This window comes from Staurois parvus, unplaced genomic scaffold (genome assembly GCF_062004578.1).
Source record: "Staurois parvus isolate SC_StPar_1 unplaced genomic scaffold, SC_StPar_1.0 ptg000662l, whole genome shotgun sequence".
Taxonomy (NCBI): domain Eukaryota; kingdom Metazoa; phylum Chordata; class Amphibia; order Anura; family Ranidae; genus Staurois; species Staurois parvus.
The window spans coordinates 3,280,284-3,306,767 of NW_028318458.1; the positions used below are offsets into that span (position 1 = coordinate 3,280,284).

At 42.4% G+C, this 26,484-nt stretch overlaps 1 protein-coding gene across 3 annotated transcripts in view; it reads right to left on the reverse strand.

Annotated features, from left to right (window-relative positions):
• The window catches only part of ADGRE5 (adhesion G protein-coupled receptor E5), a 157,544-nt gene that overhangs the window by 1,728 nt on the left and 129,332 nt on the right, over nt 1-26,484 (reverse strand). For all 3 annotated transcript variants that reach the window (XM_089651780.1, XM_089651779.1, XM_089651778.1), the window contains 8 exons: nt 25,140-25,330; nt 23,119-23,280; nt 19,622-19,813; nt 16,391-16,608; nt 13,458-13,524; nt 12,419-12,510; nt 10,130-10,298; nt 1,715-1,816 (listed from right to left, as the gene is read on the reverse strand). In XM_089651780.1, coding sequence (XP_089507906.1) covers nt 1,715-1,816; nt 10,130-10,298; nt 12,419-12,510; nt 13,458-13,524; nt 16,391-16,608; nt 19,622-19,813; nt 23,119-23,280; nt 25,140-25,330 — 1,193 coding nt within the window. The remainder of the gene's footprint in view (nt 1-1,714; nt 1,817-10,129; nt 10,299-12,418; nt 12,511-13,457; nt 13,525-16,390; nt 16,609-19,621; nt 19,814-23,118; nt 23,281-25,139; nt 25,331-26,484) is intronic.

The window sequence follows — 26,484 nt, forward strand, 5'->3', positions numbered from 1 at the left end:
TACGTCCGCCCTATAGCAGAAGTACTGCTACAGGAGGACACTGGTGCGCAAAATCGTGTGTGTGTGTGTGTGTGTGTGTGTGTGTGTGTGTATAAAGTGAAGCAATGCCAAATCATGATCCATGTTACAGACACCTCCAGGGATATCAAACCTATTGCACACCTTTGTGTTATCAGCAGAAAGACATACCTTACCCAACAAACCCTTAGCTATATCACAGGACTTAGTACAGAGCCTTGGGGTACACCACTAGTGACTGGGCTCCGAGTGAACACCATTTACAACCACACTCTGGTATCTATCTTTTAGCCAGCTGCATATCCACTGAACCACCCAAGGGCTAAGTCTTAGCTTGTACAACTTTTGTATTAGATCATTATGTGGAACTGTATGAAATGCCTTGCTGAAATCAAGATATGCTATGTCCATAGCACCACCCTGGTCCAGAACATTGGTATTATGGTCAAAGTATTCAATCCAATTAATCTGACATGATCTGCCCTCAATAAAGCTATGCTGCTTTGGGTCCAGCAAATTTTAAGAGGCCATTCACACAACTTTGGGGTCCAAAGTCGCATAACAAGTTACACCCAATGTTTCCCAATGAGTGCCATTCATATCTGTGTGACTTCAAGTCACAGTGACTTGTAGTTCCTACTTGGTAGTGCATAGACTTCAATGTGAATCCTTCAAAGTCACATGAATGTCACACCTGAATGATATATGTGCGATTTTGTACAGCACAAACAATCATTCTTGGCCAAATCCAAAGTTGCATCCAAGTCGCAATGAAAATCACACGATTTTGAAATCGCACAAGTGTGAATGAAACCTAAGTGATCAATGATCCTTCTTTTTCAGGAGTGATTCCATTAACTTAACTACAACCGGTGTTAAACTCACTGGTCTGTAATAGCCACCTTCTACCTTGCTGCCTGCGCTGTGCTCCAAGAAAATAATTTTACAGGTAAACCAAAAATCAGTGGGCATTCTGTGGCAAGGTGGTATGGAAAATATAAACATTTTGCATACTTGGTGAGGTATTGCTAGTAATGATAATCTGCATGGCTTCCAGGCAACTAGCATTTTTAGAAGGAGGGATAAGCACTGGGAGACTCCAATTTAACTGCTGCAAAATAGATTGTTGACAGTTGTTCCCTTGTAAAGAACTGATATTATAGTTACTTGTCCTGTAGCTGAACTTTGCTGTCTTTGAGGGAGAGAGTTGGCCGATGGACCAACAACACTTCTAAGAGTGTTGGGTTCCTTGTCCTCTGGCCTAGAGAATCCCTTTCACCCAACACACTTCCAAGTGTTTTAGGTTCCTTGTCCCCTGGCCTAGAGAATCCTTTTCACCCAACACACTTCCAAGGTTCCTTGTCTCCTGCAGAGCTGCTGCAGTGTGTTCCTGACACTTGTAAGAACTGAGGAAGCTTATTGGCTAAGTAGTGAAATGTTGTCAACATTACAGAACAAGTAAAGTGAATGTGGCTAACTACTACTGGATATACCATGACTTGTATAAATGAGAACTCTCCTAGAAAGAAGAAAAAAAGTAAGGCACCTAAAATATTTGTTGAGCACAAAAACGGCAACTCTGCATGTACTAAAGGTGGCCTTCGTAAATCAAACTACAGTCTGCTCCTCACGGGATTTTCTATAATGAATGGAATTATCCTTAAATGGGTGAAATAGTATAAAGACTTCCTCTTACCCTGCTCTGTGTATTTACATTGCTGCTGTTGCTGAATTCGGAGTAGAGTGGAGACCTGAAATGAGCGAGCGCACAGATCACATCGCTGTATTTATCCCGAACCTGTGGAAAAAAGGAGACATTTTTGAAAAACTAAAAAGGTAAATGACAGATTCTTTCTTTACTGACCATGGAGCAATCTATAATATTCAACCCTTTGCTTAATAAAGCGACTTGGTCAAGAATATTAACATGAATAGAAGAAAACCCTGAACAAGAATGTAAATACCTTTCCTTCTGCCTATGCTGCAGAATACCTTTCCATTCAAAACTAATTGTCCACCAGTCTTTTACTGAACCAAGACATTTAGAAGTGTTGATCTGGTTCTTGCTTGCACCCAATAGACCCTCCTGCCTATTTCCACATCTTCCCAGCTTACAGCAGTGACTTAAGTTGGTAGGAGGAACCACAGCATGCAGTGAGGGATACAATAACTGACACACCATGAAGTTTTGGATAGCAGCCATGCCTGGAGCTTTTCAAGAGCAAAGTTTTAACACACCACTTGATGAAGTGGTACTTCTCTCTCCCCCCCCCCCCATACGGTGAGCTGCTGGTTTTTACTTTTCCATCTGGCAAACTGGATCCCTTTAGGCAGGTCCAAATGAAAAGAATGGTAGAAACACAAAAAAGTCATTCTGATCTGTCTGTGTTAAGAAAAATCTCTATTCGGAATGCTTCTGTCTTTAAATCCCACCCAGGGGCGGACTGACCATTTGGAAACGCGGGCACTGCCCGAGGGCCCGGGGTCAGTAGGGGGCCCCATGAGATGCCCCTGGTATCTATTATAGGCTTTTTAGATGTGCTTTGAGTGTGGGCAAGGACACGGGCCCCATGATCCCCTATTGCTCGGGGGCCCTATGAGTTGTCAGTCCGCCCCTGGACCATATACAACATGACGTTCGTGCTTCAGATGTAGCCAGATTCAAAGCCGTGCAGGCCGCGATATGCGGGGGCATGAGAGCCCATTCATTTTAATGGGCTGCAGTGCCCCGGGACACGCAAGAAAGAAGTCCCTACGTTATTTTTGAAATTGCAGGCTGCAAGGCTGCATGGGAACCGAGGTTCCCAGTACAGTCGTGAATTCCAGTACGGGCAGCGTGCCATTATGATTAATGGCATCTTCCCGCCGGTTCCCGCATTTTTCTTTGTGGGTGGTTGCAGCTGCCGGTATTTATGCGGGTCCCACATCGGCACCTTTTTCATAGGCTTTTTTGAGTTTGGGCAAGGACACTGGCCCCATGATCCCTCTATTATCCAGGGGCCCCATGAGTTGTCATTCCGCCCCTGGAGAGTGCAGCGCTATAAAATAACCATAAATTTGTTTAGTGTCAAATAAAATGCGTTTATAATGATAAATCTTTGTGCGTAAAGTCCACAGTATGCAAAAAAACTGTCAGTAAAATGCAAACATATAATTTCAATTTCAATATGTGCTCTGGAAAAAAATAAATAAATAAATAGAAGAATTAAAAGATCATGTGATAGTGAAAACACTAACATCCGTTAAATGGTATTGCTACGTGAAGATCTGTGCTCAGGTGGTCACAAATACATTCTATGTGCCAATATATATTCGGTGTAGTGCCGGGGATATAGTAAAAATGCGCACTCACCAGATGCACATTTTAAATACCCAATTTGTATAAATGTTGCAATCTACCAGAGGTCCCCTTTTTAAGGTGGAATGGATATGTAGCCTGGAAAGCAATCTTCCTCCTCTGGATCCTCAGCTGCTCCGCAGCTGTCCTTCACACAGGGCTCTGAAAATTACCAGCAGATGGGGAGCAGCCCCGTTACTTGCTCCTCTGGCTCTCACATGGCTGGAATGGAAGGTGATATCACAAAGGTTCTGACTCATTCGATTCAAAACTTAAAGTGATTGTAAAGATACATTTTTTTAAATAAAAAAACATCATACTTACCTGCTCTGTGCAATGGTTTTGCACAGAGTAGCCCCGATCTTCCTCTTCTGGTGTCTTCAACCAGTGCTCCTGGCTCCTCCTCCCTTCCGTGTGCCCATGGAAAGCTGCTTGCTATGGGGGGGGGTACTCATATGGACTCAATCCTGAGCCAGGCTATGTTGATGCAGCTTAGCCCCCCACCCCTGGCTTCTACTGCTGTTCCATGTCCAGTGAGGAGAGAGAGCGTGGTTTCTCTCGGGCATAGCACTGGATCGAGGCTCAGGTAAGTATTTAGGGGGGCTGAGAGAGGGCGGGGAGCTGATCACAGAAGGTTTTTTACATTAATGCATTCTGCCATTACAACCATTTAAAAAAATGTTTGCTGGGGCTTTGCTTTAATGATAGGGCCATTGATTTTCAAAACAACAAATGGGCCTACATTATTGACACATCTGACATCACCGTAATGTGCTTCTGATAAACTGGTTTTGTAGCCTGATAACTTATCCCAAGCCCCTCTATCTAAACAGCAGGGTAAGATGTATATTTCCTGCCCCCTTGGCCAACAGTCTTCTGTTACCATCCTATAGATGAACAAGCCCTAAGTAGGCCATAGATGGATAGAATCTCAGCTGGTTCAGCGGGGACCAGCAGAGATTCAATCCTTTTATAGGTGGGCTGGTTGTACCCAAGATGATCCATTGACTTGGATACAACCAGTCTGTTGGATGTTATACATGTGATTACTGCTGGCAGATACAGCCACTAGCAGTAATCGTGTTCTGCCGGCCAGGAAGGCTCCCTGTCATAGAACACAATAATTCCGCGACAGCCATTCCCTCATCAACACTGACTGTGTTGATGGGGGAAATTGAGCCATTTTGTGTCCTGCAACCCACAGTTGCAAGGAAGAAAATTGAGTCATCTCTGGCCTTTCTTACACTTTCAAGATCAGACAGATTTACACAAGAAATGCCAAGGCTGGGGGTGGAGAGGCTGAAAGAGTGCTTACTCTTTAGAAGTACACCTGGAATCAGGGGCGGACTGACCATTTGGAAACTCGGGCACTGCCCGGGGGCCTGGGGTCAGTAGGGGGCCCCATGAGAAGCCCCTGGTACCTTTTTCATAGGCTTTTTTGAGTTTGGGCAAGGACACAGGGGCCCCACGATCCCCTATTGCCTGGGGGCCCCATGAGTTGTCAGTCCGCCCCTGCCTAGAACTGAACAAAAACCACCCAGCTCTGCTAGTGCTTCTCTGGTTCTAGATATGTGGAACCAGAGTTGGTAAATTGTATGTACACAGTACACTACTCCACCAAGAAGAATGCACCCTGCCAGGAAAGGGAGAAAGAGGAGCCATCCAGGTTGCAGTGGCAGACAGGATAGCAGTCTGAAAGCTATAAATGAAGAGCAAACAAAAAAGAAACATTGTCTGCACTACATTACAGATAAAAACAAGACCACCAGAAGTGGGAGGAAGATTGAGCAGATGGTGATTGATGAGTATCTAAATTTAGTCCCAAGTCTTTGGCAAGAACTGAAGCAAAGTCTTCTGCAGCTGTCCCTAATTACACACACAGGAAAACCTTTAAGGGTCAAAGTATTAAAATCAAGAATGGTTGCACTCACATATTTCAGAAACTAAAATCACTTTGAATGTAGCCCCATCTTGCTGACGTTGTAGAACCATCACATCGTGGCCAGTGATGTTCGATGGATGCTCAGCATGAAATTTTAATTAGCCGTTACTAATGTAATTTTGCTGCATTTGTTTCATTTAGTTTTGTGTATTGCTTTTTGATGAGATTCAAATTTGAAGTATTCAAATCAAATTTGAATACGAAAACACTGAATTCAGCTGGTTCTATTCTATTCGAAATTTGAATTTCTGAGGATGGTTATATTCTATTCTATTTTATTCTATTCTATTTTGAAATTCAGATTTCAGAAGAGTTTTATATTCTTTCTATTTTATTCAAATTTCGAAATTTGAATTTTGAAAGACAGCTATGTTTCTATTTTATTCTATACTATTCTATTCAAAATTAGAATTTCAAAAAACGTCTATATTCTTCCTATTTTGTTCTATTTTTTCTATTCTATTCTTTTATTTTCTGTTCAATTCAGACGGCTATATTCTTTCTATGTTATTAGATTTTTTCTATTCTATGAGGTATGTCCAGAAAGTAATGAGAATAATATTTTAAAAATGATTTTATTGAAAAATGTTGCAATTGAACTTTGCCTCTTGCAAAGTATGCACCTTGTGAGTGCACACAGGGATTTTTCCATTCTTCATAGAATCCCTGGAAGTCTTCAGGTGAGATGGCGTTCAGTACCTGCGTAGTGACTCTGGACATTATCCACACTACCAAAATGGTGTTCTTTCAAATCCTTCTTCATCTTTGGGAATATGAAATATTTGCAAGGAGCCAATTCGCTGCTTTAGGGTGGATGGGGAAGCACTCTGATGTGTTTTTGAGCCAAATACACTTTGACAGCCAAAGCACTGTGCAGGGATATTTACTATAACAGGTGTGCAAAATCTGGTGCAGCTCTGCATAGAAACCCATCAGCTTCCAGGTTTTATTGCCAAAGCTCAATTTAACAAGCTGAAGTTAGAAGCTGATTGGCTACCATGATCAGCTGCACCAGATTTTAGTAAATCTGCCCTTGTGACTGGCCCCGTTGTTGTGATGAAGGATCTAAGTTGAGCCAATCTCAGGACGTACATGAAAAACCCTTTGTCTCAAGTGACCTTCCAGGTAAAATCTTTGATTCACAGTTTGACCATTAGATACAAATTTGACTTACAAAATTAGGCTCTCTTTCTAAATGGACCAGTAGGACATGGCAAACAAGTTGACGGTGTTCCTTCTGATCAGGTGACAAGTTCTTTGGAACAAGTTTTGCACACACTTTAATGATTTTCAAATCCTTAGTCACGATTTCATGAACAATTGAAATGTCCGTTTACTCTGCAATCATAGTGGGCCATTGGTCATGGTTGAGAACAGACCTCACTGCATCCACATTATGTTCCGTTTTTGAGGAAGATCTTGATCGTTGTTTGTATTCAAAACCTTCTCATCCTTCTTTGAAGGCCTTTTGCCATTGGTACCCTTGTGTAGCGAAATTTCTTTATAAGCTTTCCTCACCATTTCTGATGCACTTTTACCCAATTTCACACAATATTTTATTGCGTACAGCCGTTCCAAACTCACTTGCATTTTTCTTAATATGAGGCACTTGAACAGGGTGTCACAAAATAGAATGTCGCGACTCGGCTGGAATGCAACTGATCAGTGTTCTAATGTATACCTGGCACCCTACCGCAAGTGACCTTGGCCAGCTTCTCCCTTCACAGAGCCTTTCTCATAAGAACTTCATTCTCATTATATTCTGGACTCACCTAATATTCTATTATTTTATTTTCTAATCTATTCTATTATTTTCCATTTTATTCTTCTATTTGCTTTTTTATTCTATTCTATTCTTTTTGAAATTTGAATTTTGAAAGATGGCTAAATTCTTTATTTTACTCTATTCAAAATTAAAATTTTTGAATTCTCTCTATTTTATTATGTTCAAATGCTATTCCATTTTATTCTATTCTTTTATTTTTTATTCTATAGGGATGCACAATGCTGGTACCGAGTATTTTCATGAGTACCTGTACTCGTGAAAATACTCCTGATACCTTAACCAATACTTTGTGGTGTGATTTGCGGTAATGGACACAAATTGCACTGCAAAGATTAGCATGCGATTTGAACAAGAATGCGATTCCTGTCCAAATCGCATGCGGTTTCCCCACTGCTCCTGTGTACAACCAGGATTGTCATAGCCCGAGTTCACACATGAGCGGTGTGGGAAGCCTCCCTACAGGAGTAGAGAGTGGGAGTGTGGAGATGTATACTATGGAAGAAGATGCTCCATAATTCTCAGTGGTAGGAGAGGAGAGAAAGCGGCAGGGATTTGAAATCCACGGGCTAGATGGCATCTGATTGGTCAGATTATTCGCCACTTTCTCTCCTCTCCTACCACTGACACTCAGCATGGAATAGCTGCAGGGAGGTTTCCAGCACTGCTCCTGTGTGAACTCGGGCTATGACAAGTATCTGTGCTTGGTATCGGCAAGTACTTGAACGAAAGTATCGGTACTCGTAAAAAAAACCCCGCTATTGTTGCATCCCTACTATTCTATTCTTTTGTATTCCTTTTATTTTCTCTTCTTTTCTATTCATTTTCTATTCTGTTTTGTTCTATTCTATTGCATTCTATTCTAACAGAATAGTGTTAGCTACAGGTGAAACTCAAACAATTTGAATATCGTGCAAAAGTTAATTTATTTCAGTAATGCAACTTAAAAGGTGGAACTAATATATGAGATAGACTCATTACATGCAAAGCAAGATAGTTCAAGCCGTGATTTGTCATAATTGTGATGATTATGGCTTACTGCTCATGAAAACCCCAAATCCACAATCTCAGAAAATGAGAATATTGTGAAAAGGTGCAATATTCTCGGCTCAAAGTGTCCCACTCTAATCAGATAATTAAGCCATAACACCTGCAAAGGGTTCCTGAGTCTTTAAATGATCTCTCAGTCTGGTTCAGCAGGAATCACAATCATAGGAAAGACTGCTGACCTGACAGTTGAGCAGAAAACCATCATTGACACCCTCCATAAGGAGGGAAAGCCTCAAAAGGTAATTGCAAAAGAAGTTGGATGTTCCCAAAGTGCTGTATCAAAGCACATTAATAGAAAGTTATGTGGAAGGGAAAAGTGTGGAAGAAAAAGGTGCACAAGCAGCAGGGATGACCGCAGCCTGGAGAGGATTGTCAGGAAAAGGCCATTCAAAAGTGTTGGGGACTTTCACAAGCAGTGGACTGAGGCTGGAGTCAGTGCATCAAGAGCCACCACACACAGACGGATCCTGGACATGGGCTTCAAATGTTGTATTCCTCTCGTCAAGCCGCTCCTGAACAACAAACAACGTCAGAAGCGTCTTACCTGGGCTAAAGAAAAACAGACCTGGTCTGTTGCTCAGTGGTCCAAAGTCCTCTTTTCTGATGAGAGCAACTTTTGCATCTCATTTAGAAACCAAGGACCCAGAGTATGGAGGAAGAATGGAGAGGCACACACTGCAAGATGCTTGAAGTCCAGTGTGAAGTTTCCACAGTCTGTGTTGATTTGGGGAGCCATGTCATCTGCTGGTGTTGGTCCACTGTGCTTCATTAAGTCCAGGGTCAACGCAGCCATCTACCAGGAGCTTCCTTCCGTAGGTGAGCTTTATGGGGATGCTGACTTCATTTTCCCACACTGCCAAAAGCACCAAAACCTGGTTCAATGACTGTGGGATTACTGTGTTTGATTGGCCAGCAAACTCACCTGACCTGAACCCCATAGAGAATCTATGGGGCATTGCCAAGAGAAAGATGAGAGACATGAGACCGAACAATGCAGATGAGCTGAAGGCCGCTATTGAAGCATCCTGGTCTTCCATAACACCTCAGCAGTGCCACAGGCTGATAGATTCCATGCCACGCCGCATTGAGGCAGTAATTGCTGCAAAAGGGGCCCAAACCAAGTACTGAGTACATATGCATGCTTATACTTTTCAGAGGTCCGATATTGTTCTATGTACAATCCTTGTTTTATTGATTGCATGTAATATTCTAATTTTCTGAGATTGTGGATTTGGGGTTTTCATGAGCTGTAAGCCATAATCATCACAATTATGACAAATCACAGCTTGAACTATCTTGCTTTGCATGTAATGAGTCTATCTCATATATTAGTTTCACCTTTTAAGTTGCATTACTGAAATAAATTAACTTTTGCACAACATTCTAATTTTTCGAGTTTCACCTGTATATTCTAACAGGTGAAGACACACAGTCTTCAAAGTAAATCCGCAATATGTTTACATTTTGAATTTGTTTTAGTTTTCAAATTAGAATTTGTATGAAATTTCGTTTCATTATTTCAAATTTGTCTAAACTGATTACTATTGTTGTTTGGATATTAGGATACATCTAAATCTCCATATAATAAAAATTTCTTCCAAATTTCGAATCGAAATGAAACAAACTGCACGTCTAGTTTAAATCTTGACGCCAAGAATTCATCTTCACATTAGGCCCATCTGCACATCAGAGACTGCTGTTACTCGGCTCACACAGGTTGCTCCTACTGTTGGCATAGTAGGCACTTTACGTTTCTGAAATTTGTGAGTGCAACCATTGTTGTTTTTAAAACTTTGATCTTTAAAGCTTTACCTACAAGGTGTGCTCTTCCCTGTTTTTCTCGTTTGTTTTTTGGAAATTATGCTTCAGAATGTGTTAATGGCTATCAGCAATATAATATGTGGATCGCTGTGTGCTGCCCTTCTTGGCCTGTGTTGGCTGTGTAGCAATCCAACCCAACTTTTCAGCCAATCATGACACCTTTTTATGTTCTACCAACCTTTTTGTTCATGAGGCAGTGCAGGAAGAAGATCTGTACTCCTTGCAGAACGTTGCAGATGGTGAATGCGTATGCAAAAACTATGTCTGCCTTCCCAAACATGAGGAATCCAAATGCCCAACAACAGCCCAGAATGCACAGCTGGGCAACTGAGGTCACCGTCAAACTCCTAATAGATCAGAATCAACAGTTAGAGTGTAATCTGTCAGCTTGACATCTGAATAACGATTATTATTATTATACAGGATGTATATAGTGCCAACAGTTTATACAGTGCTTTACAAATTGAAGGCAGACATTACAGTTACAATACAAAGAGGAATCAAGTGATATAAAAGGCAATAGCTGTAGGGGAATAATAGGAACAAATTGATTTCAGATAGCTACCATATACTTTAAATTAAAGCAAAACTCCACCCAAAAGGGGAAGTTCAGTTTTAAGGCCCCCCCCCCACACCTCTTTCACATTTGGCAATCTTTTTTGAGAGAGGGGGTGCGGGTACCTGATTTTGACAGGTGCCCTCTCCCACTCCCGCTCGGATCACCTAGGCAATCCAAGCAGAGGTGCTCTTTCCCCCCTCCCTGCAGTCTTCTGGGACACAGCACAGGTCCCAGAAGACTGCGGGATCAATCACACGACTTGCGCATGCGTAGTGGGCACCCAGCTATGAAACCACAAGCCAAAGATGGTTCCCATGACCCCCTCAGGTGAGCACACCGCTGGTTCTGGGGACAGGTAAATGTCTGTTTATTAAAAGTCAGCAGCTAAAGTTTTTGTAGCTGCTGACTTTGAATTTTTACAAAAACGACGGAAGCTCCCCTTTAAAGTCTAGACAGGTATAGTAATGTGAAATAAAAACACACCCCATGTAAATTGATGACAAAACCCAGGTTTTGTGTTACTTGAAATAATTAATTTCAAGTTGGCATAAACAAACTATTTCCATTACTAAGAGATGCTCTGAGTGTTGCTTGCCGACCGCGCTATACCTGAAAGACGGCTACAGTGCGACTCTCCAGTTCTTGTTTGCTACCCCCCCCCCCCCCAATTACTTCTCAGGAAACTAACACAGCAGGCAGTCAGAGGATGCAGACACTGTGCTGTACAGACAGATATTTGTTTTATATAAGTACATTGATTGTTTGGCAACATACTACCTGTTTACAATGGTTTTCCTAAATGATATCTTGCATAGGTATTTTATTCATTGGTGAATATAGAGACAACCAACGCATTTCGAGAGCAGGGTTTTGCAGGTCTTCTTCAGGGATGCCCAGGCCCATAGGCTGCTGGGGCCACCAAGGGGTAATAGAGATCATCAAAATGAAGGCACGGCACTGTATACAAAACATATGTGCCAACATTTTGGTAAACTCTATTACCCCAGCAGCCTATGGGCCTGGGCCTGGTGGTGGTCCCTGTGTGGGGATTTATAAGGGAGCAAATAGCATACTTCCATCCCCGTTTTTAACTCATGCACCTGGTTGAGCTGAAATGTCTTTCATAGCTGGGTCAGTATTATACAGAAATTTGTTTGTGTACTATATTTCCATGATAGTTTTCTAATGGTGTGTTTACATTACAGAATTCCCCTGTACCTATATATGAGCATCCCTGAAGAAGACCTATAAAATCCTATTCTTGAAACGTGTTTAATGTCTCTGTACTCATCAATTTATGGCCAAGGACATCATCTATGATCATTGCTGTGTAATTCATGCATATTTGATGTAGCCACATGTATATTTTTATTGTCCTTTTTAATGGTATTATAATAAAGTTCTTGGAATTTTCACATTTTTGAGTTCTCATAGTTGTTGTGCCCATATTAGTTCCTTTCATTAAAAGGGTATTTTTTTTTTCATTGTAAACTTATGGAATGATGGCACCCCTATAGCACTCTACCATACCTTTACATTTAGTGCATTGCAGAGCCATCCATTTTGAAAAGCAGCCCAGCACACCTTGCTGAAAAATGTGAATTGTGATACAATGCACTAACGTTTTCATTAACTTGCATTGAGTTGCATTGGCAAAAATGTTTTAGTGTGCATTTTGTTGCGTTAGGCAGCCCACTCAATTTGAGGGGCTTCCCAAACGCAACGCACTTGCCCTAACACAGCAAGCAGATGAAATGCAAGCTGTACAAATATCCATCCATGTGAATTTACATTGCAAATCTGTAAAAGTCAAGTGCAGAGACGTTTAGCATATGAGGAATAAATAAACAGAACTGCTAGAAGTAACATTAGATATCATCCGTAATAAATGTAGTAACAGACGTTTACCTTAGGCGTTTTAGTTTTCCTTGCTCTGGGTTGATCGCTGTCATTTTCTCAGCCAGTTTCCAAACAGTCAATACAAAAATTCCACAATTCATCTGAATAGGGGGAGAAAGATATTATCAATGGACAGCAGATGGCGATGTAAAGCTGTTTTTGCTGTCAGGGATTTAAAGGGACAGCCCATCCTAAAGTGATATTTTAGTTATTGGTTAGTTAGCCACTGACGTCTTATATGTTTTGATTACTCCAAGATTGAGACCTAACTCTGTTACTAATGATTTCTAAATCCATTCTTTTTTATATAGATTTGAAGTGGAAAATTAGCACTGGACCCATACGGTCGTTTTTTTGGTTTTGCCATTTTAAAGCCTTGATGCCGATGCCAATAATCTGGTTACTGGGTAGGCGGCTTCTACAACCCAGAGGATCTCCATGGTCTCCATGGCTTGAAGTATTATGTAATAAAAATGGAACTTGAAGTACCTCACCACTGCTAAGAGGTCCAGATATGACTTTATTCCAATAAAAAGTGTTTTGAGGGTCCAAAAATTACCCCCTTCATCAAGGCTTGAGATGGAAAATAATATGAATGGGCTGAAAGTGAAGTAAACCTTTACTGGCACCTTTTTCAGTGTGATTACAAGCATAGGTCTTGCCAGTAGCTAGTTTGGCTGCCAAACCAAGACCTGTGTTTGTAATCAAGCCTTGAGCAGGGGCGGACTGACAACTCATGGGGCCCCCGGGCAATAGGGGATCATGGGGCCCCTGTGTCCTTGCCCAAACTCAAAAAAGCCTATGAAAAAGGTACCAGGGGCATCTCATGTTGCCCCCTACTGACCCCGGGCCCTCGGGCAATGCCCGAGTTTCCAAATGGTCAGTCTGCCCCTGGCCTTGAGGGTTGCATTACTGTATTGCTAACCACCTTTCTGTGCTCCAGCTCCCTCCCACCTAGCTTTTTTAAGAAATCAGTATCTTATATTCAAGCTGTGTGAGTTAATTTGATGGGACTGAGAAGGAGATGTTAGGAATACCTGACACTTACCAGAATAATGACACACACAGGTCCCATGAAGCTCCAGATAAAATTGTGATCGGTTGACAGCCAGCAGCTGCATACAAGAAAAAGGACAATTTTAAATGATATATTCTATCAAGCATTCTCTTCTCAGTTTTGAACCTTTGTCTCTCATGTTGGTCCAAACTAATGTCTGCCAAGCCATACTATCATCTGAACCTGAAAGATGAGGCCCACGGGCCAAGATATCAAGCAAGTCCACAAAGCACTATTGCTTGGGATATCACAAGAGTCAGACTTTGGCACGTGGGTAGTTAGGGCAATGGAACAATTAAATTCTAATGCTAATTCTCACTATTGCACTACATTATTGCATGTTATACCTGGCGTTAATGTGCATTGTGCTAATTCATTTGAATGGGCTGCCAAATGCATCAAAACAGGTGCATGTAGCATTTTTTGCAGTGCACCCAATGCACAAATGTTGGCAAGGTGTATCAGAAGAATGGCACCACACTGCACCAACACATGTAACATGCATTGACGCAGCTTGGGGTAAGTCATGGAAGTGGTACAGTGACCCTTGAGAATTTAGGACGCTGACACTTGGAAAGTTAAGACGTTACTACTTGGGATACTTGGGATGTAAGGCAAAGCTGGGATACTGGAGTGCATGCAGGCAATGCCGGGATAAGGTCATCTAGTGCCAAGGATGAAGATGCAAAATGGCAACCACACCCCAAAAATGTATGAGCATTGTGTGTTAGTAAAAATCTACCCCTTCCAAAAAAAAAATTTGAGCACTAATCTTCACATTCACCCCCTAATCATAAATTCTCTTTGCAAGCCCAAATTCTCTCCAAACAAACATTCCCCCTCTTCCAATACAAATCCCCCCTCCCAGCTCAAATCTTCTCCCTCCCCACATTCCCCCCTCATAGCACAAATCTTCTACCCCTCAAATTTCCCCTCAGAGGATTAATCCAAATCCCCCTCTCATAGCACAAGTTCCCCCCAAATTCCCTCCTCCTAGCACTAATCCCCCCTCCAAATTTCCCCTTCTAGCACAAATCCCTCCAATCTTCCCTACTAGCATAAATCCCCCCCCTGCCCAAATCCCCCATCTTAACAGAAGTCCACCCTCCTAGTACAAATCCCCCCCCATAACCCTTCTAGAACAAATTCCCAAAATCCCACTGTGCCCAGGGCAACTGCTTCTCCTGCCCACCCGTTGTCCCAGCCCTGCATGCAGGACAATGTACAACTGAAATGTAGGTCATGCCAGTTGAACAGTGGCTTTTGAGACACTTAGGAAGTTGGGACTCTTGGGAAGGTAAGATGATAGCTCACTTATACACGGGGAGTATTAGAACAATGATTTACTGCATCTTGGGAGGTCAGAACAATAGTTCACTATGACTCTTCAGAAGTTTGAGCAATGTTTAAATATGACCCTGGTAAATTAAGACAATGGTTCATTGACACTAGGGAACAGGGGCGGACTGACCATTTGGAAACTCGGGTGCTGCCCGAGGACCCGGGGTCAGTAGGGGGCCCCATGAGATGCCCCTGGTACCTTTTTCATAGGCATTTTTGAGTTTGGGCAAGGACACAGGGGCCCCATGATCCCCTATTGCCCGGGGGCCCCATGAGTTGTCAGTCCGCCCCTGCTATGGAACTTAGAATATCAGCTCACCTACAGGTTCCTGCAATATCTACAGAAGCTTATGGTTCCCCTGATGCTTCTAGCCTGTCAATGATGTCTCACACATTTTTAAATGCATGTCTATCTGCCAAGTTCAAATATGGCGGCTGGTAGACTGAGATTTAAACACAGTGTGTTTAACTTTGTTCAGCAGGTGATGCACTTTCAAGCTGGAGTAATTGGGTGACTGTCAACCCACCAATCGCTTCCGTAGCCTGCTGAAGGTAGCACCTTTCCCCCCTAGCCTGCCTGCTCCTGCCATGTATCCAGCCTCCGCTATTCCACATGCATATCTGGGGCCGACATGGCGGGTGTCAGCAGGTGGAACAGATGGACATCAGTGAACATCCATTCACTGACCTCCCCTTTGAGGAACAAATATGGAAGCGATGTTTATCATGTCACTTCCAGGTTCGGCTTTTGCTTTTTCTGGCTACTATGACCATGGAGGAAGCTAATGCTGTACAATCTGTGCTCCATTAGCTTCAGTGGAGGGCAGGGAGACATCAAGGGTCTAATAGAGAATTTGTCATTACAGTATGCTATTGCATAGGAGGCTATTGCCCCCCCCCTATGTAATAGCAATTCAATTATTTGTAAAAAATTATTTAAATAAAAAACACAAAGCTTTTTTTACTGTCCACTGCCCCCATGTACATTCACTTGGGAGGTGTGCCTACAAACTAAAACGATGATTGTGTTACACATCTTACATTTTTCCCCGAACATCTGAGTAGGACCAGTCATTCTAGGGCACTCATTCAGGGTTAACTGGAAACTGATATCCCGTAAAGGTTTAGAAGGTGATGCCTATGAGCAATTTTGGGTACCAAAGTTGGTCACTATTTGATGTGCGTGCGCAATTTTAAGGCTTGACTTGTTGGGTATTTATTTACTCATCACAACTTCATCTGATATTTTATTAACACATTGGGCAATATATTGTTTTTCTGTGCACCAAAGTTAACTTTAACGTATCTTTTACTGAAAATTTTCTTTTGATAAACATGTGCAATAATATTGTGTACCATAAAAAGTTTCCACTAGCTTCATTTTATTCTTCAGGGTCTCTGCTTTCAGAAAATATAAAATGTTTGGGGGTTTAACTAATCTTCAAGCCTAAAATGTGTATTACGTGTGCAAAACCTGAAAAGATGGCTGTGTAGTGGTTAATTTTTTTCCCTGTCCTAATGTTTCATATCCTCATTGCAAATATTCTATTCAATCTTCTTACTATAGTAAATAAAATTCTTACTGTTTTTTGGTCCCATATCCACCAGGAAACACTGCTGCACTAATTATGATGATCACAGTCGGCACTCCATAGCCCACTGCCAGAAGGTATCTAGTCTTCACTTGGGTCTTAAATACGTTGACAAGCATTAAGTAGAGTTCCAATCCTTCCAGAGACATCCAGCAGAAAGCAGAGAGGTAGAAGAAATGCAGGAGCCCCGCCACTATTCCACACACCACCTGGGATAACAATGTGTCACAAATGAACACAAAATTACTAAAGGAAGACTTCCAGTGAATACAAAAATGTAAGCTTTGCATGCTGTATGGCCTCTGTACAGCCGTGTGCATGAGGCCTAAGGGTTGAAGAAAGGGTTAGTGTGAGAGTTACATAGAGGACTGGGGTGAGTTAGGGCTACAAAGAGGTTATAGGTGAGGGTTAAAGGGAGGACTAGTGTTGGGGTTATAGGGAGGTTTAGGGTGAGGGATACAATGAGGATTAGTATTAGGGTTATAGGTAGGTTTAGGGTGAGGCTTATCGGAAGGATTAGTGTAAGGGCTATAGAGAGGTTTAGGGTGAGGATTAGTGTTAGGGTTATAGGAAGGATTAGTGTAAGGGCTATAGAGAGGTTTAGGGTGAGGATTAGTGTTAGGGTTATAGAAAGGATTAGTGTAAGGGCTATAGAGAGGTTTAGGGTGTGGATTAGTGTTAGGGTTATAGGAAGGATTAGTGTAAGGGCTATAGAGAGGTTTAGGGTGAGGATTAGTGTTAGGGTTATCGGAAGGATTAGTGTAAGGGCTATAGAGAGGTTTAGGGTGTGGATTAGTGTTAGGGTTATAGGAAGGATTAGTGTAAGGGCTATAGAGAGGTTTAGGGTGTGGATTAGTGTTAGGGTTATCGGAAGGATTAGTGTAAGGGCTATAGAGAGGTTTACGGTGAGGATTAGTGTTAGGGTTATAGGAAGGATTCGTGTAAGGGCTATAGGGAGGTTTAGGGTGAGGGTTACAGGGAGAATTAGTGTTAGGGTTATAGGGAGGTTTAGGGTGAGGGTTATAGGATGGATTAGTGTAAGGGTTATAGGGAGGTTTAGGGTGAGGATTATAGGGATAATTAGTGTTAGGGCTATAGGGAGGTTTATGGTCAGGTTTACAATGATGATTAGTGTTAGGGTTACATGGGGATTAGTGTTGAGGTTATAGAGAAGTTTAGGGTGAGGGTTACAGGGAGGATTAGTGTTGGGGTTATAGGGAGGTTTACGGTGAGGGTTACAGGGATAATTAGAGTTAGAGCTATATGGAGGTTTAGGGTCAGGTTTACAATGAGGATTATTGTTAGGATTACAGGGGGATTAGTGTTAAGGTTATAGGGAAGTTTAGGGTGAGAGTTATAGGAAGAATTAATGTAAGGGTTATAAGGAGGTTTAGGGTGAGGGTTACAGGAAGAATTAGTGTTAGGGCTATAGGGAGGTTTAATATCAGGTTGACAATGAGGATTAGTGTTAGGGTTATAGGGAGGTTTAGGGTGAGGGTTACAGGGAAGATTAGTGTAAGAGTTATAGAGAGGTTTGGGTGAGGGTAAAGGAAGGATTAGTGTAAGGGTGATAGGGAGATTTAGGGCGAGCGTTACAGGGAGAATTATTGTAAGGATTATAGGGAGTTTTAGGTCAAGGGCTACAGGAAGGATTTGTGTTAGGGTTATAAGGAGGTTTAGGGTGAGGGTTACAATGAGGATTAGTGTTATAGGAAGTTTTATGATGAGGGTTACAGGGAGGATTAGTGTTAGGGTTACAGAGAGCAATTATCGATATTCCCATTTCACATATTTATGGGGTAGGCTGAAAACTAAATGGGTGCTGCAGCAACAACCAGCTGGGAACTGGTAATATCACAGATTACCGTACATATTTGCCAGTATAGCATGGATCCTCAAATAGCGTCTTAACACTTTTATTGTTGGGGTACAGGGAAGATTACTTTTAGGTTACAGGGACGTTTAATGTGAGTGTTAAAGGGTTAAAGAGAGGGTTAGTGTGAGGTTTACAGGTTTAGGCTGATGGTTAAAGCGAGAATTAATGTTAGAGTTTCAGTGAGGATTAGTGTTAGAGTTACAGTGAGGATTAGTGTTAGAGTTACAGTGAGGATTAGTGTTAGAGTTACAGTTACAGTGAGGATTAATGTTGGGGGTTACAGGGAGGATTAGTGTTAGAGTTGCAGTGAGGATTAGTGTTAGAGTTTCAGTGAGGATTAGTGTTAGAGTTACAGGGAGGTGAAGTGTTAGAGTTACAGGGAGGATTAGTGTTAGAGTTACAGGGAGGATAAGTGTTAGAGTTACAGGGAGGATAAGTGTTAGAGTTACAGGGAGGATAAGTGTTAGAGTTACAGGGAGGATAAGTGTTAGAGTTACAGTGAGGATTAGTGTTAGAGTTACAGGGAGGATTAGTGTTAGAGTTACAGTGAGGATTAGTGTTAGAGTTACAGGGAGGATTAGTGTTAGAGTTACAGGGAGGATAAGTGTTAGAGTTACAGTGAGGATTAGTGTTGGAGTTACAGTGAGGATTAGTGTTAGAGTTACAGTGAGGATTAGTGTTAGATTTAAAGGGAGGATTAGTGTTGGGGGTTTCAAGGAGGATTAGTGTTGGGGGTCACAATTTTAGAGTGATGATTACAGGGCAGATTAGTTCTAGGATTACAGGGAGGTTTAGGGTGAGGTTTACCAGGTTGATAGTGTTAGGGTTACATAGAGGGTTAGTGTAAGGGTTACATAGAGGTTTATAGTGGGAGTTACAGGGAGGATGAGCCTTTGGTTATAGGAATTAGGATTACAGGTGTAGGTAGGATAGCTATATAGGTTGCTAGGATGATAGCTAAATGTAGTTCTTTTTGGATCCTCTTTAATATTTGAATCAAGATTATTGTTAAAGTTACAGGGAGGGTTAGTGTGAAGTTTACAGGGAAGATTAGTGTATCGCCTCCCCGCTGCCTGTTTTAACCCCCTAAATACCGAACAACCACGCATGTTGTGTGCAATTGGAAGTCAGTTGCAGCAGGTTCCTAGTCACCTGAATGGCTTACGCTCAGTAAGCGGTAACACCCACTGAATGCCACAGAGGATGTTGAGGTTGAGGGGCTGTAGAAACTCAGCTCAACTATGGGATTCACCGCTCCCCAATCACAAGGGTAACCGATTTCTAATTTGGAATGTTTTAAGCTCATGGTAATTTTAAATAAATCCATAAGTGGTAAAGTATCTTACCTTATTGGAAAAAGCTTCAATGCCAATTAGAAAGATGCAGTGACCAAGCAAAAGGGAAACACACAAGTGTATGTGGATAGTGTTCCGTTTTCCACGCAGAAATCGACACAAGGAAAATGTAATGATGGCAACGGCAAGGCATACGATTGAGATTGAAAGCCCAATTTTCGTAAGGAGGGTTAATGTCCAACTCTAAGGATGACAGAGAAAAAAAATGTAAGCCCTTGGTTCTAACTGATTGGAGGGTAGGCAGATGAATAAATGGTCCAGCTCCTCCAATCACAGAACACTTTGCATTGTGGGAACCTCTAGTATGGGTGCTATGAATGGAGAGTATGAGCGGAAGTGGCGGGCATAGTCTGCATTTTTGAGGAGGGGCAGGGGAGTGATTTGGTATGCAGGACTAACAATTATTTTGAGAGGACAAGTTTTCAGGGGTTTATTCCCTTGTTCTAGGTCCAAACAATACTGATATCCAAAGGTTTAGTAGAATGTTAAAGGCTAAGTTCACCTTTAAGAAAAAAATAAAAATCAAAAATAAATATATATATATATATATATTTTTTTTTACAGGAGCCTGCAAAGTTTTGCACCTTCTTCCTCCAGCTCTCTGCCCTTACCTCTGTACAGATTTTTGATTGCAGAGCTGGACATAGTCTCAATGGACTACAAGTGCGCTGATTGCCACACCCGTAGTCTACTAAGAACTACAAGTCCATCTGCCATGGTGGCATAGGATTGTAGATCAATCATTCACAGAACAAAAGTAACAGTGGTTGTGGGGGGAAAAGAACCCCCACAAACTATCACAGGGTGGAAGGCAGTGTGAGGGTTGTGGGTGAAGGCATTTGCACCATGTTACATGTACACCCCAAATACAGGTGTATATGTAACATAGTGCAAAAAGTAACTTTGCCTTTAAAACAAACCTGCACAAAAGGGGCGGACTGGGCTTTGGGGCAGAGGGGCAATTGCCTCTCAGGCCGTTCTAATGCCCTGTAAAAAGGCTGCACCACTTCTGCCACAGTCATGCCTAAAGGCTTCCTGGTGAAGAGGAGTAAAAATTCCCCATCGGTGTGCTACTGAGTGCGGGATGGGGACAAGGACAGAGCGCAGGGCGCCCTTCCCCGGCATGGATGGTGTACGCTGTGTCCATGCAGAGGCTAGCTCTGTGCCCCACTGGAAGCTCTCCTCTCTCAGATTGCCCTGACCGAGCCACCCAGGTTCCCCCCCCCCCGCCACCCAGTTCGGGAACCCAGAGTTGATGCAGTAGGCGCTGTCGACCCTGACCTTCCCAGTGAGCAGAGAGTAGCTGGAGGGGGGTTTCAGCCTGAGCTGTGGGTCGGGAAGAGGCAGGGAAAAGGGAGAGGGGGCTGAGTTGATGCGCCATGGGCCTCTAGGTTGTACTTGCCCCCCTGGGCCAAACGTTGCCAGAAGAGGAGTAAGCTGTGGAATATGGGAAGTAAAGAGGGAGTCGAGAGGTCCACAATGAGTCCATTATCTCTTGTGTCAAACAGAATTATCATTCGTAGTTCAAAGGTTTAACTTTTCTGGGTATTTTTAAAGGTCCCATTCGGAACCAAAAACACCATGTCTTCCATGGAATTTTCTGGCTGTAAGAACTGATGTCCCACAGGCGTATTATACATAAATTTGCAAAAGAGATATGACAATGAAGATACAAATAAGGACACTGTTGACATCTCCACTCTCCCACCAGAAGCCAGGCTTGTTGGAGCCATATATTGGCTATGAAAGAATATTTTAGACCCAATTTACTAATAATTGGCATATGTTGTATACAAAACACCCTTATTTCCTTCCAGATGACTATCAAAAAGGATCCAAAATCTGTATGCAAAAAAATGCATTGTTGCTTCTATGCACTGCTCCTTGTATAGACCAGGAGTGCAGTAGCAACGCTGAGTGGCTGGATTAATGACATCTTGCTACACTTGTTTAAAGCAAGCATTTGCTTTGCCCATTCAGATAGATATGAGAAGTATCAGGCCATTGGATGTAATCCTAAAGGTTATCATACACAAATCTATTGAGAAAGTCAATCGATTTCCCCATCCATGCTAACGGTGAATGGAGGAATCTTCACTGCCAGCTGCAGCTGCCTGAATATCCAAACAGTGACTGTTTCTGATACACTATTCAGCCGATAATGTTCCACCTGACTCAGTCGATTTTTAATTCAACTTTTGTTAAACCAGGAGATGCCTCCAGGGCCAGCCACAGCTCAAATTTCAGCCAATTCAGCAAGAATTTTGAGCTGTCCATGGACACCTTAAACTGGCTACTGGGCCTAATTTTCACTACAGGAACAAATGCTTAATACATATATTAATATGATTATTTGCTAGCAAAGATCTGTTGATATTACAATCACATCTTAGAAATAACGATACATGACCTATCAAATTTTTGCCATCAAATCAATAAATCTATGATCAGGAGTCATTGGATGCCTTTATTCTGTACAGCTGAACTATTGTTTTCCGTTAGGATGCAAGATAGTTACAATATATTCTACTGTATACAAAAATGGACAAACAAATTATACTTAAAAACATGAAGGGGTAAATACCAAATCATACAAATACCAAGTGGTAAATTGGGTCTGCTTTTTTAAAATTAATTAACCTTTTTGTCTAGTATAGATCTATTTTTTTTCCAAACACGTTTACATTCCATTACTGTTAACTCATTACCTTGGCTGGAAGACAGTTCCAAGTATTCATTGTATTCATTGATCTTTTGGAAAAAATTATATTTTCTAATATTATTCTTGAAACTTTCCTTTTGCCAGCTTAAAGCCACGGTATGTCTCAGTGTCCTTGATCTTAGCTTCATATTGAACATACTGCCCTCCTGAACATTCATCATACCCTTCATGTATTTAAAGATTTCAATCACCCCCCCCCCCCCTTCTTTTTCCAAGGTTGTGCACATTAAAGTGAATAAAACCCAAACATTTAGGCCAAATATGTTGTTGCATATGTTTATATGAAATAAAAAAAATATTCTTTTTCTATATGTTCTGCTAAATTATAAAGGCAAAGTGACACTATCTGTTCTAGGGTGACAACACTGTCACCCATTCTTGCGTGCTTTTGATGGTCTTCAAGCAGCCATGTAAATTTTTTCAGCAGTTCTGCAATGGCAGGACCTGTAGAGCTTTCCTTTACTAAGGTAGAGCAAAGTGCAGTGACTATACTCAATAACCAAAGGGATGAGTCAAAATGTGTCCCAACCTGTGTTTATGCAACCTTGACATTCCAGGTCTTCAAAAATATGAAAAGCTATCATGTCTGAGGAGCTAGAGGTCCCAGCGTGGCTTGCATGTAGTTCAAACAAAGCCTAGCATGGTGTGCAGTGCAGAGCCATTTTATTTTTTATTTATTTATTTCAGGTACTTATATAGCGCCGTCAATTTACTCAGTGCTTTACATATATATTGTAGATTCACATCAGTCATTCACATCAGTTACCTCTATATTCCCCATAGCCATCAGGATAGCAAAGCTGGTTAAATGAGTGCAGTTGCAGACAACTCCATGCTGGTGTCTCTCAAGTGTCTCACATCCTTCAGTGCTCCAGGCAGCATCCTCTACAGACCAGAAGGCACAATGTGTCTTGCTTGATGTCACATTCTTAGGGCAGAAAAATCTTTGTTAAGGATCCATTTTTTTTATTATAACCATTTTTGTGTGTTATGAAATGGAATAAAATATATGCCACTGATCTCACACTGTTGCCCTGTGCACTCTGTGTGTACTTCAACTAAACTGCAGCAGATGTAAAGAAGCTGCTTCAAGGTGCACTTCACCCATAGAGGATTTCAAATCATCCAGGTGACAACACCGTCAGGTAGTTCTATTTTCCATCCTGTTTTTTTTTTTTTTTTAGGAAAAGTGGTTTCTTTGCAAGCTAAATTTCCATAGTTCCTGGCAGAGGCATAACTAGAACCTTCAGGGCTCTGGTGCAGGAAAACATGAAGGGCCCCCTGAACCCATCCTAGGGCCCTTTCCATCGGTCCCAGAGGCCCTTGCCACTGGACCTAGTGCCCTTTCCATTGGTAACAGGAAGAAGGGTCAGCCGCACACCAGAGGATTGATGAATATAGTGTATATTTATTGATCTATAGGACACACAAAACACCAGGACATGAATACAGGACCTGTTATCACATTTCACTTGATCTCGTGCTTGGTCATGATCAAGCACGAGATCGTGTGAAACAATATTCCTCGATCGCAGTGGCCGCATTTAGCACGATAATGTGCCCTGCCACGCTACAAAATTTGCTTAAGAATGGCTTGAGGAACACAACAACAAATTTGAGGTGTTGACTTGGCCTCCAAATTCAGCATATCTCAGTCCAATCGAACATCTGTGGGATATGCTGGAAAAACAAGTCCAATCTATGGAGGCCCCTCCTCCCAAATTCCAGGATTTAAAGGATCTGCTACTGACAGCTTGATTCTAGATACCATAGCTACCTTCAGAGGTCTAGAGGCACCCATGCCTTGATGAGTTAGGGCTGTTTTGGTGGCAAAAGGGGGACCTATTTAATATTAGAAGGGTGGTCATAAAGTTGTGGCTGATTCGTGTATGTGTAAAAAGATGTCACAGTAAGGTTATTCAAGCATATCGAAAACCAAGAACAAAAATGAAATACATACTGTATCAGCATACCAGTCCTCAGTTTTAGTTCTATTTTCAAGAATTTTTTCTCCATTATTTACTGAAGACTGAGAACTGTCGTGATTGCTCAGTTCTTGGTCTTAGAGCCAACAGGGAACATCTGCAGCATCACACCGATGCTGCAGCCACATAAGTGCGTATGTGTGTTTGATTTTTTCCAACCCCATACGTCTCTTTCAACAGACCAGAGGGAAGCAAACTCCCACCCTTCACCATGGCCACCAATCATCGCTTCTCACTTTTTGCAGAGCACTTTTAGCCCACAGGAAACCATTCCTACCAGTTGGTTGTGTTTGCCTCCCAGGCCGACAGTGTGCATCCTTCCCTTGATTAAAGAGACAATGTCTATGCAGGGCAAAGTAACAGTGTCTCTGAAAAGTCCCCTCCAATCCCTTTATACTCACCTAACCAGTGTTCCTTTGTCACTGCTTCTTTTTCTGGAGCCATCTCAATACTTTCACAATACCTGACCCTTCCAGGTATGGAGGAGCAAGTGTCCTTCTTCCCTGTGACAGTGCTCAGGTCTGGAAGCCAATTGGGTTAACCCTTGCACTGTTACATGAGCAGGGGTGACGGCATCACTCCACTGGGTTGGTGACACATCTCATTATAATAATGACTAGGCAGGAGGAAGGAGCAGTGGGGGAAGGCGAGTAGAAGGAGTCGGCAGGGCTTTCCAAAGACACTGTCACCTTGCCCTGCTTTGGCCAGTTGACAATGTCTCGATAAGCCCTTGTCCAGTCTGTTACATGACACCCTTCTTGGCCCATATTTTAGCATCAGAACTCAAACCACAAATTCTTACCTTCTCAGTGAAGTTAAGTTGCAGCTGAATGGGCTTACTGAGGTTGGATGTATTATCCATCCCGAAGAATACGGAAACTACAGACGAAACAAGTTTCGCTGTCAGATCTTGTGAACCAATCTTAAGTTCGGCACCTTCCAGCAATGGGGCAATGTTGCCATATTCCAGACATCCAACCACTGGTGTGTTTGCTAGAAAAAAGAGAGTTGAAGGATAATAGTCAGTGTGGAGAAACAAAACTCAAAATATTTAATAGTCATATGTACCTTAATTCATAAATCCCCTCCTTCTACCTAAAGTTACCTCTGCGCAATGTTTATGGTATATTTGGAGCAGGTTGATATGTAAATTTAGTTTAACTCCTCTGTAATCAGTGGAGCAGGGTTTGATTGCTCTAGCCTGCTCAGTGCTACACAGGTTGCTGGCCTGATTGCCTCCCCCTGCATTCTGGCAGTTTCTAGAATTACAGTAGGAGGAAGAATAGCTTGAATATTTATTGGAATCCAGCCAATCCCTGAAAGGGTGTCAGAGCCTGGGCCCCAGCCTGGGACTTCTGGGGTGTGTGTGGCAATGTTCCTTCTTGCTGAGCCACTGGAATGCTGGACAGCTCCCTTGACAATTATTTGAATGATCCTCTCTTGGTCATGTTTGTCATGAACCTTGAACCCTTTGCTCCTCCCATGAACTTCCTGATTTAAGCCATGTCTCTGTACTTCCTGTTTGCCAGATTATTGTGCTCTCTTCAGCCAGTATCTCGCTCCTTGCCTTTTCTGTTGTCATCCATATTTTGCTACCACTTGTTATTGACCCTTGGTTGTTCCTCGACTACGCTTCTGCCTGATCGCAACCTACAACTGCTCATTACCAACCTTTGGCTTGTTTGTTGACTTCGCTTCTGTTTGATCTTCACCTACTTAACATGCTACTGGACCTCTGCTTGCTCACCTCCTGGTGGGGTGTTCCTGAGGACCGCGATCTGGTGCTAACATGCAGCAAAATCCATCTCCACCATCAAGAGCTCTGGTGAACACCGGTTAGTACTTAGACTCCACACCTCAGGTGAACCCACTCCTCCGCCAGGGTGACCTGCCTGTGTACCTATCCTGCTGGTTTCGGTGTGAGCCTTTCCACTGCTGTAGCAACTGGACTTCAAGCCTGAACCCTGATCGTGACAAAGGGTGTGTCCAGAAGGTGGTTGGGGAGCCCATAACTAGCTTGATGCACCAGAACAGGCTGCCTTTGGATCCTGAGTGAGCAGCCTGTCTGAGGGGCTCTGCCCCTCTAGGCAGTCTGCCAAGATTGCCTTGGTTTTGGCTGGGGGGGAGTTATTCCCTAAAGTCTGGGG